The sequence below is a fragment of the Plasmodium coatneyi genome, chromosome 11, assembly GCF_001680005.1.
Source record: "Plasmodium coatneyi strain Hackeri chromosome 11, complete sequence".
NCBI classification, from domain to species: domain Eukaryota; phylum Apicomplexa; class Aconoidasida; order Haemosporida; family Plasmodiidae; genus Plasmodium; species Plasmodium coatneyi.
The window spans coordinates 645,279-656,852 of record NC_033566.1 but is presented as its reverse complement, the minus strand read 5'-3'; the positions used below and the strand labels follow the sequence as shown (position 1 = coordinate 656,852).

At 39.6% G+C, this 11,574-nt stretch overlaps 3 protein-coding genes across 3 annotated transcripts; 2 read left to right on the top strand and 1 right to left on the bottom strand.

The window, feature by feature from the left end:
* Nucleotides 1–284: 284 nt before the first annotated feature.
* PCOAH_00033100 (Uncharacterized protein) lies at nucleotides 285–3,047 on the top strand (the record flags this gene model as incomplete). Its single annotated transcript, XM_020060105.1, has 1 exon — nucleotides 285–3,047. The coding sequence occupies one exon, from the start codon at nucleotides 285–287 to the stop codon at nucleotides 3,045–3,047; it is 2,763 nt and encodes a 920-aa protein (XP_019915716.1).
* Nucleotides 3,048–4,684: 1,637 nt separating this feature from the next.
* On the bottom strand, nucleotides 4,685–5,146 carry PCOAH_00033090 (Uncharacterized protein; the record flags this gene model as incomplete). The annotated part of the gene is made up of 1 exon (XM_020060104.1): nucleotides 4,685–5,146. The coding sequence occupies one exon, from the start codon at nucleotides 5,144–5,146 to the stop codon at nucleotides 4,685–4,687; it is 462 nt and encodes a 153-aa protein (XP_019915915.1).
* Nucleotides 5,147–11,057: 5,911 nt separating this feature from the next.
* PCOAH_00033080 (40S ribosomal protein S13) lies at nucleotides 11,058–11,513 on the top strand (the record flags this gene model as incomplete). The annotated part of the gene is made up of 1 exon (XM_020060103.1): nucleotides 11,058–11,513. One exon carries the CDS (start codon nucleotides 11,058–11,060, stop codon nucleotides 11,511–11,513), a length of 456 nt encoding a protein of 151 aa, XP_019915760.1.
* Between the last annotated feature and the right edge of the window lie 61 nt (nucleotides 11,514–11,574).

The window sequence follows — 11,574 nt, the reverse complement described above, 5'->3', positions numbered from 1 at the left end:
TCATTTGATCTGTCTTATTCGGCTAATTAGCATGTTCCTTTGTTTGTCTTGTTTGGATAATTGTTTCCCTCATTTGCCTAACCTATTCGGGTGACTAGTTTGCATTTTTTGCCTAACCTATTCGGGTGACTAGTTTGCATTTTTTTGCCTGACCTGTTCAGGCAATTGGTTAATTTGGCTCAATTTTTTTTTTTTTTTTTTTTTTCTTTCTTTTTTTCTTTTTGGCTTGTCCATCTGGCGATACGCCTCCTCAAATTAAAGACCGCTTTGCCAATTTTTGAAAAATGAAGATGTCAGTAACCCTCCGTCAACATTTTTGGAAGACGAAGCTGTGCCCCCTTCATATGGAAAACAGGTGTAAGGAAGGAAGTAACTGTGACTATGCGCATTCGATTGAAGATTTGCGATCAATTCCTGATTTGAAAAGAACCAAGTTATGTTACAAACTGCTAAAAGGAGAAAAATGTTTTAATAAAAAGTGTAATTATGCGCATAACCAGGAGGAATTAAAATCTGCGCAGAATTTATTTGCGTACAAATCTTCCATGTGTAAGTTTGTTGCAAATAAGACTTGTTTGAACGGATCAACGTGTCGTTTTGCTCACACCATTGATGAATTGAGGGTGCCAAGGATACCAGAAATTTTGCTAGAAAAAACAAATGTGGAAAGAGGAGAAGGAGTGGACGCAGAAACCGACCTCATGCTGTCCGAGAGTGGAGGAAATATTATATGTGAAGCGAACGGTGATGTAAACTGTACAGGGAAAGACAATGCGGGGGGTGGCGGCAAGGAAAGTTTGGTAAACGACATGGAAAATAACTTCACCAACAGCTTGGCAAAAAGCTTCAACAAAAATGGCAGCAGAAATGGTAACAGAAATGGTAACAGGAATGGCAATAAAAATGGTTACAGGAATGGTCACCAGAATGTGAACAAAAACTTCACCCAAAGCTTTGACCTAATGCTGAGCAGCTTCAACTCGATGCAGATAACGCAGAACGAACACATGCACAATAACACGAACGGCGGCTTCGGCCAGAACAAAAATAACGGAGCAAATTATCAAAGAGAGGAAAGGAAAAGACGCGATAGAAACAGAAACAGGAATAAAGAAAAACAGTTAAAGCTAAAAGTGAAGAATTCAGATTATGTAAAAATTTACGAACCAGACAGTGCCAACAATAAGAAGGCAGTGATGAATAGCTTTGCTTCGCCTTGCAATAAAAAAAAGTACGCCGAGGAGAGGGACAAATTTTACGACAGCAACACAACGATATCGTCCAGTTTGGATTGTGCAGAGGAGGGGAAGAAGGACCAAAGGAATACTGAGGTCTGCGTGAGTAACACGTTTGAGAAGGTTGACATGAATGAGTGCTATGTGAAAACGGAGGAGAGCATCGGTGGGGGCTCAGGCGGGGAAGCAGAGAAGGGCGTAGAGGAGGGTGCAATCGGAAGCGCAATCGACAGTGCAGACGGAAAAGCAGAAAGCGACGCAGAGCGTGATGGAGAATCCAGTACGGAACCCCTTGTTGAACCGTACGATAACAAAAGCAAAGTTAAAAAGATAAATGACTCCAAGAATAACCCTGTGCAGAAAAACGACCCCAAGGGTGACATCCCCAGTGGCACCGCAGAACACCAGACCAACAACCAACACATAATGAATGGCCAAACGAATGAAGCAAATTATATCAACTACAACTACGACTATAACAGTTATATAAACCCGGTAGTCTACAACAAAATGATGCAAATGAAGTACAACACTTATAACCCCTATTTTAATTACAACCAAGCAAATAATAATGCATGCAAATATGATGCTGGTGCTATGTCTAGTCCTTACCCACCTTTTGCCAAACCGAACGAATTTTTTATGTACGATCATCCAAGTAATGTGCCCCATATGACACCAAATTATTATGGCAATTATTTATACGTTTATGCAAATCCATATACTTATGGGCAGTGCGCTATGGTGAATAAAATGAAGGGTGGCCATAATGAGGATAGGGAAATTTTCAGTTACACAGCGGATCAGGCGAAAGGCACCGCTAACGGTACAGGAGAACTAATGCCATTTAACGAGGGTGATGACAGCCATGTAAGGGCGAAGGTAGAGGGGGAGCAGAACGACCCAGACGGGCAAACCTTATCAGAGGAATTAACCTCATCGGAGGAGTTAACCCCAAAAAGCGACGTACCAGACAGGGAGGAATCCTTAAATGATAAGCAGACGGCCGAGCATGAAATGAGCAGCGACGGCGGGGAAGAAGCTTCAGATGAAGCAGACCCGCTAAACGGACAGCAGGAAGGGACTACCGATGGGGAAAATACACAGGCAGACGAAGGAAAACTCGGGGAAATAAAAAAACATAAGGGACACACAAAGCAGTGCAGCGTTACAGAATTGAAAGCAAAAGGTGAGCACGAAAATGCACATATGAACAAGAGCGTACGAAATGATTGTAGCAAAAAAAGCAACAACTCCTTGGTGGAAAAAAACAAGTGGAACGAATGTCCAAGTGGGAACATCACAGAAGAACGAATGAAGCAGACAAAGGGGAACATCAAGCAGAAGAAAAAAAAATTATCCAAGTTACTTTCGCTAAACAGTGCAAACAAGAGCTGCAACAGAGACGTATGCGTAAGTAATGAGAACACCGTTGGGGTAAACCCAAAGAGAAGCAACAAACACATCGACGGCGCGATGAATGGTAGCAGTGGAAACCTTGGCAATACCACCAATCCCAATGGTATAAAATATCCTAAAAATGCACAGCTTCAATATAATGGTCAGGTGAATCCCTCTTCCGTGTACAGTTACATATTACACGCAAACAATGCAGAGAGCGCTAACTGCGAGAAGAGGTTTATGAAGCCGCCCCCAAATGACATGGACCTGTATATGAACAACCACTACCACATGAACCAGCTGGCCAACGAGCAGATGATGTTTAATTTAAGCGGTCGGAACTATGGTTACTATTACTACCCCTACGCGCCCCCCTCAGCGGCCTACACTGATGAGGTTTACTTGAATTAGCGCATCCATCATGGGTTGTTGCGTCTATTGGTGCGTCGTCTGCCGTGTCTCTTTTCGCATAGCACCCTGCTGGTTCTCCCGCTATTTTGTCATGTGGATGTACGTCATGCACATCCAAAGGACGCACCATTTGGATAACTGCGGTCATCATGGCGCGCTAAAACGCGTTCGCATATATATACATATATACACACATATATACATAAATACATACATGCGCATGTGTGTACAGATACATATGCGAGCGCGACGCAGTGGGACTGCTCACCGGCGTGATTCGAAAAATGGTCTAGCCAAATGTTTGCCTTTTTTCTGTGGACCCCTCCTCAGTTACATTGTTGGCAATGTATACCCAGAGGAGGCTATTTTTTTTTTTTTTTTTTTTTCCAGACTGACTGGGGGGAAAATTCAAATGCCAATTAAGTGTATTCAAATGTGTGGTCATATGAATTAGGGGGATAATCCGTTCCACAGTTTGGCATATATATATTTTTTGTCTATCTTCCGGATTAACAGTGTGTAAACTTCGTCATTATAATGCGGCGACGGTACTTGCTCCTCATCGAAAGTGTGCACTTTCTTAAAGGAAGAAAAAAATGTTCTATATATTTGCACAAATATATTTAGGGGTAATTGTTTTGAAAAAAAAAATTAAAAACAGTGAAGTTCTTCATATTATGAATGAATTAAAAAAAAATAGAATGACACATTTTTGCAACAAAAGGAAACATTACAACAAATATAATTATATCATAAGCATGCATATATCTATACACCTGTGCGTACGTATATATAGGCATACACACGCAGCGCAGAAAGGTTTATGCATTCCATAGCTGCTAAAATGGTCATTCACATATGCGCGGGCGCGTAGCCTGCACACACATCCAAACGTACACATGTAGACAACACGTATATACAATATATCACATTCCGTGGACACATACACATAAATATGTTCACATATTCCTTGGTCATTTTTTTTCGCATGATTAATATTTTCATTTTAAATGGTTATAAATGGGAGAAAAAAGGGCAGCTATATAAAATGTATGCTGCAAAAATGGGAAAAAAAAAAAAAAGAAAAAAAAGAGGATACATATATGAACTCATAAAAATGAGAAATGAAAAAACCTAATCGGGGATATACATATATTGTGAATATATTCATTCTTCTTGAAATTGCAGGGTTTTTTCCTCATACATCGATATGAACGCGTTATGTTGTGATGAACTGGGCTAAGGTGTGTTCCGTTTTGAGTAATCACCGGACCATGCTGACACACAATATACAGTGCGTGCACGTTCCTTCTGCGGTGGTATTGGACGTAAGTACAATCTTTAACTACATCACATATATTTACTTAACAGTTAAACTGGGCTATTTACGGATTTAACTTGGCAATGTGTGTGGATTCGTTAAAAGGGGAAAGAAACGTCTAACTCGATTTGAGTTTCTATCTTCCAGATGATGATCACCTGCCAAACGAGGAACTGCCTCTCACATGTACAACTTTTTACTACCCCACCATTTGCAGTTTCTTTCATTATTCACACATTTTTTTTTTTTTTTTTTTTGCGCGTTCTACGTGGCTGTCCCGCACAACGTCGCTTGTACCCCCTTCAAATCAAAACGCTCAGTACAAATCCTTCTTGGAGACAATGCTCTTAATTTTGTTGTGTATTTTTTTGTTGGATTTTTCAAAGTAAAACATATTGACCAAATTTTTGGGGATCTTATCGTGCAGTAATTCACACAATTTTTTATCCAAAGGAGCGTAATTCTTTTCGATCCATTTAAAATAAATATAGCCAGCGCCCTGGAAGGTGTCACTATATAACCAAAAAAAAAAGGCCACCTTTAATTCTGAATAAAAAGGAATATAATTGGTTAAGTGAACTATGAAAATGGATTCCAGGTACGTATACAGAGAGTACATAATCCAGTAGGTGAGGAAGTGGATATACTGAACGAACTCATCTTGTGGCTTATCTTTTTTATTTACTAGCAAGTTGTACGTTTTTATTGCTGGGCATATTATCGACACGATTAAATTTATCAGGTGCATAATCTTTTTGGGAAATATGTGTAGCCCCATTTTGCTCAAGGTGGATATGTTTGAAGTTTGACGTTTGAAGGGGGAAGGAAATAAAATGAGAAAAGTGGAAGAGGAAGTGAGGTGACACACGTAGACGGGGCTCGCTTCTTTCTGCTTGTGATCTATGCGTTAACTGGTTTCTCTGTACCGCCCTCACAAGTGTAGTTATGTTAAAACGCAATGGTCCTATATCTGCAAGGGGGGGTGTCAATGGAAAGAGGAAAAAATAAAAATAAAAAAAGTCATAATAATTCAGCGTGACTGCCTTATCGGGATGAGGGAACACACAATTATATACGCACAGGGGGGATCATGAAAACTGGAACCGTACACACATCAATTTCATTTATCATGAACATGAAGGAGAAAGCTCAAGGATGATGTAGTACCCCATGCAGTTAAACAGGCTATGGTAACGTTTAACTTTATATGCACAAAAGTGGGGCATATACTTCTGTTAAATAGAAATGGCGAAATGGCGTTGTGGACAAATGGCGCATGCAAGCGGATGGTGTTTAATCAGAACGCACTTCCAATGTACAACACGTAAGAAATAAATATTCGCCCCGGGTGAAAACGAAAGAATATATATATGAATACAGACCAAACGTTCAATGTGTTGAAAACTTGTGCTGAAAAAAATGCAAAGCGGTCAACCAAGCGTGTCACCTGGTGAATGTCACGTAGGGGGCATATCTACTCGAGCACAAAATACATACGTGACCATTGAGATCGGTGCATGTGCTAGGCCTGTGTCCGCACGAACTTAGGCCATTGAAATGACCCTTTACCCATTTCACTCAACAAGTACCGTCCATTCGTCACCCTCCATGGGTTGGGCAAACGGTGCGAATGGGCAAAGGAGCACGCAGGGAGTACGCAAAAAGGGTTTGGAAAAATGGGCATGCAGGGGGGGCATATGTATGTTCGGGCAATATTCTCACTCGCCCCCAATTTGAATATCGCGCCTCATAATTGGCGTGTTATGCTCACAATTGGTGATCCCGCATTCGTGTTGGCAGACGCTCTTTATCTGTATGCGCATCCACGCGCGCAAAGTACGATGATGCGCCTTTAAGCTTACCTTGAAAAACCTAACTCGCTAAATGCTGCATAGAAAGAAACGTTAGGGGGATCGTTTTACTTTTTGGAGGGCTCTTCTGAGGATTCAAAACATCAAGGAAAGGATATTTCCAATCATGATACAAAAAAAGGAAAAACTAAAAGTTAAGGTTACATTCAACTAATAAAAATGTTCCCGCGAAAGAGTTCATACGAATGGTATATGTTCTGGTTGGTCAGAAAAATGGCAAAGGTGAAGAGTTCGCGCGGGGAGCCTTTGCATGGCAAAGTGAATATACTAAAGATTCACATGTTTTTTTAAATGGTAAATTTAAATTGGTAAAATCACAAATATTTTTAACTGCGATATTCTCAAACGTAATTATACATTATACGTACTGAAAATTCCGTCACAAATAATTTTTTTTTTTTTTTTTTTTTTTTTTTTTCCGGTGGGGGAATATACGTAAAATTAAAATGTATTTTTACTTCTTCACCTTTCTAATAGGAAAAAGAAAAAAAAAAAAAAAAAATTGACAACTTGGAATTTTTTTATTTTTAATTTTGTCACAAAAATTTTTTTTATGAAAAAACGGAAGATATTAAATTGAAGTAGGGAATTCATTTATTCGTTCTTTTGCATTTTTTGGGTTGTATTTATTTTTTCCGCGCCATTTTTTATTCTTCGTTGCGCTTATCCATTTCGCCTTTTTTTTTTTTTTGCCCCCTTCTGCTTTACCGTTTTGGTTTAATTAAAAGGAAAAGACCATGGCTCCGCGAAAGGGAAACATGTATGCGTATATATATGCACGTATGCACACGGAGGAATGTTAAATAAAATTATAATTCCCTCCCCTTTTTAGTAAAAACACTTAAAAGGAGGCATGTGTGTCACGTTGCTCGTCTAAGAGATCAGTCATTAATTTGTTTGTTCATCAGTTGGGGAGGCCAAGTTAATTTTATTTTCCCGCCCCCATTACATTTGGCAGGTCCAACACCAGAGCTGTACAATTACCATAAATTGTACCAACATACGTATTTATTGTAAATGTACTTATGGTTGGCATGCGGATTATCGTAAAGTACGCGTAGCAGTGGTGAGCATATATATATATATTTTTTTTGTCCTCCCCGAGGACGGATTAAATTGAGCCTATATGTGTATGTATCATTTCATGCCACATGTAAGTCCCCACTTTGTACCCACTTCCCCGCTCCGTCATCTCTTGGGGATAATCGACTTACCGGTTAAGCGGATATACCTTTCATGGTTTTTCTCCCGTTTACGCAAATATGTTAAAGAAGGGAAGTTTCACCTGTCCATTTGTCTTCACTCCGATGTTTAACCCCCGTGGAAGAACTCATAAGGGGGTAAAAAAAAAAAAAAAAAAAAAAGGCAAACTTGTACACGCATACGTATACACCAGCAGAACGAACCCTGAGGTACCTATTTTAATCACGCATAAGGGAACGGCGAGAAGGTTTTCCCCGTTTGTATCTTTCCCCCATGTGGTCGTTTCGCGTAGTAGGCGAAATAGCCGAACCATAGTGAAGCGCGCAATTGGGTAAATCCCACCAGTGGAGATGTTCCTTTACGATTGTCATTTCATGCACAAAAAGAAAATGTTGAAAGCTCAAAGGAGGATGACAAAATAGAAGTGGAAAAAGGAATTGCCTCTTGTCCTATTTCTTTGGTTTTTTGTCACTCCTTTTTTGGCATTTCCATGGGTAGCTTTAAACAATCGGTTTTATGGATTATCCAGTCTTTGGACATGCAAAGCGGAGGATTCTTCACCCCCCTGCCTATTCTGAATATGTAGGCGCGAATATGTCATAGTGATTAACAAGGTAACTACTTCATGTCAATTTTGACCTCTGTACTTGTGGTGGTATGGTATAGGCTTAGCCTGCACTAGCCTTTCTCCTTCCCCCCATGGTACCCTCACCTTATATGCGTTATGCCAGTGGGGCAGTTGTTTGTTTCCCATAAAATGTGTTGCCAATCCACTGTAGAAAGGCCATCCGAAAGAACTGACCACATAACGGATGGTTGGTGAATGCCATGCAACTTCATAACACCATCCGGTTAAGTCATACGTGCAGCTGCCTCTGTGCAGTTGCGTGTCACTTCGTCGTAGCACGATTGTGAATTGTTTGGTTGTCTTGGGGAAAACCCATCATGTGGAGGAAAGCTGAGCATTAGAAGTAAGAATCTTTTTCTTACTACATGAACCCCGTTGAAGTGTACACCCTAGCAGTGGTCACTTTAGGGAGGTTGTAAAGAAGGAGCAATTTTGAGTGTCCCCGTAGAGCCATGCGCATCATCACATGAAGGATGTGTGCCAGGAATATGTGGTCATCACCGCGCCGGTGTAATCTTTCCCGTTTCGTGAGCAGACAGGGAGGGAGTCCCCTTTCTCAAAGTTAAAAAAGATATTATGCTTCTTCACCATTTCCCTATTCTTTTATAGCATTTGAAATAGAAAAAGAAATCGCATCCTTTTTTACGTCGCTTTTTTTTTTTTTTTTTTATTATTTTTACGATACTTTGATAGTCGATGGGAATACAGCGAATAAATAAAAAAGTCCTTTTCTATTTAAATTGCACTTTGAAAAAATAAAATACCTACGTGATGTTGGATTTTAAGGTTTTTCCAATTTTCGCCGTTCTTAGCAACACATGATGTGTGGCATTTTTTTATGGCGTCGAAAGGAGTTTTGTACGCAGGGTCGGGAGGGGGAACAACGGGAAAATTATTCCAAATGATACTTATCATACACTTTTTTTTACTTTCCAAGCTATTATTAACCACTACGGGCGTTAAATAAATACGTCATGCGAAAAGTACAGGACAGGCACATGTGCCAAAGAAGAGTCATCTGAATTCACTCCATGGGAGGAATGAGTAAAAAAAAGTGAAGTGCGTGTTTGCAAACGTGCAAAATTGTGATTTCATTTCTATTCTTTTTTGTTGTCTAAGGGGAAGCCGTAAATTTCCACTTTGTCACGTTACGCTATGTTCCGTCTCGTCACTTCCCTTTCGTAAACAACCCGTCCCCACATGTGTAGCATTGCACTGTAGCTTCAATTTTTCCGCTGCTTTCACGTCATGTTAAACAATGGTTTGGACAAAAAATGATCACATCCAGGGAAAGGAAATATCCAGTACGCACATGACTTGCGCAAAGTGTATGGCCTTTTAAGCAAACTATACGATTCTTTCAACTTTTCAAATAAAATCACTCCCCCCAAATGGGGTAACACATAATAGTGCATGCATAAACGAGATACCATGCGAAACTGTTAAAAATGTACATAAACAGAAATATGGCTTTATTTATTTTTTTTTCCGCCCTAATATATATATGTATACACACGGGGTCACGCATACATTTTCAGCATATTTTTTCTCACCCATATATGCCCACTTTGGTAACAGCGTTATGGAAGCCTTCTCCTACAAAATAGAAGCTGCTAAAAAAAACATATTTTTAGCTTATCTATTTTACAGCATAATGAGGGGAAAAAATTCATTATTACGGATGGGTTATAAAAAAAAAAAAAGTTCCAATTTTGCAGGGCTAAAAAAGGCATATAAAATGTTTTTTTTTCTTTGCCGCCATAGCGCCATGTTCGTATTATCCGGTTAAGCGCATCCCCGTACCCCTAGGTCACCCCACTGGGGGCGAAAAAATAAAAAGAAAAAATATAAGCGTAACGCCACGTTCCAACAATGCAGTCCTTGCATTTTCGTCGAGGGGTAAGGCACGCGGTTAGGAGGAAGAGCAACGGGGTACCGTCACACTAGCAAAATATGCCCAGGGAAATTATGCGCATAAAAATGAGCAAAAATGAACAGTTAAGTTATACGTACAATTGGATAGGCGACATACTACAATTACAAGTTTTCCCCCCATTGCGAGGCTGCAAATAAACCTTTTTCTCAACAGCCGCGTGCGTTAAATGGGGAACATTTGCAAGTAGCACGGAGTTGCCACAGCTAATTACGCACGTATATATGATGTATGTACGGGGTAAAAATAAGAAACATTTTGTTCATTTTCCCCCCCACGGGAGTGTTCAACAATTTTAGTAGGGAATACAAAAATTTATAAAAAAAAATTGTTACGAAAAGTAAAAAAAAAAGGTATGCGTTACGTACGAGAACCTGTTTGTTAATTTTTCAATAAAACATAAAAGAAAAAAATATATCCACGCAACGAAAGGATTTTTACTTTTCTTCAAATTAGCAGTTGAAAAAACAAAGCTGTGAACATTTCGCGAGCCCAAAAGAAGAGTAACAAGCCATTTTTACGTACGTTTATTTATAATAAACCAAACCCATCATTTGGAACCTTTCGTATTATTAAGGTAAGTGAGAAATGTGATTAAAAAAAACGACGGCCTAACATAGCGCCGTACTTCCGTGCGTATCTACATTCGTAGTCATCTACATAGTATAATATTTTACAACACATTAATGCGAAACTGTGGGCCACATTATCTGCGTGAATGTATGCTAAATATCTGGGCGGCCTGAGCGTACATATGTGCGATCTTACATAATTTGGAGGGAAAGCACAGTTATGTTACTATTTGTGTTTATATAGAGAATACATTTCCAGCAAGCCAGCCAAAGCTGTGCTTCCCTTTGCCGTATTTTTTTTTTCGCGTTTGTAAAGTTAATTGGAGGGAGTACCATGCCGACTGTAGAGAGATAAACAAATGCGCCAACGCGTACGGCAGAGCGCACATATCGATATGGCCATTTTTGATGGTATATATATATTTACCTACTATATGTGAACATATTGTATGCACCCCCTTTTTTCTTAACAGCCGAACACAATGGGTCGTATGTACGGTAAGGGAAAAGGTATTTCCAGCTCTACCATTCCATACAAAAGGAAACAACCAAGTTGGTTGAAACAGAAGCCATCTGAAATTGAAGATGCGATAATTAAATTGGCCAAGAAAGGACAAACCCCATCCCAAATTGGTGCTACATTAAGAGACAACTATGGAATTCCCCAAGTCAAGGCCGTTACAGGAAATAAAATCCTCAGAATATTAAGAGCCCATGGAGTTGCCACAACCATTCCAGAGGATTTGTACTTTTTAATAAAAAAGGCCGTATCCATGAGAAAGCATCTTGAAAAAAACAAAAAGGATAAGGATTGTAAATTTAGATTAATTTTAACTGAATCGAAAATTCACAGAATTTCCCGATACTACAAAAGAAAAAAGTTGTTGCCATCCAACTGGAAGTACCAATCCAGCACGGCTAGCGCACTGATTGCATAGATTTAGCGAAGCGAGACGTGCGGAGTGCATATGAATAAGCGGCAAGATTAGAACAAAATGG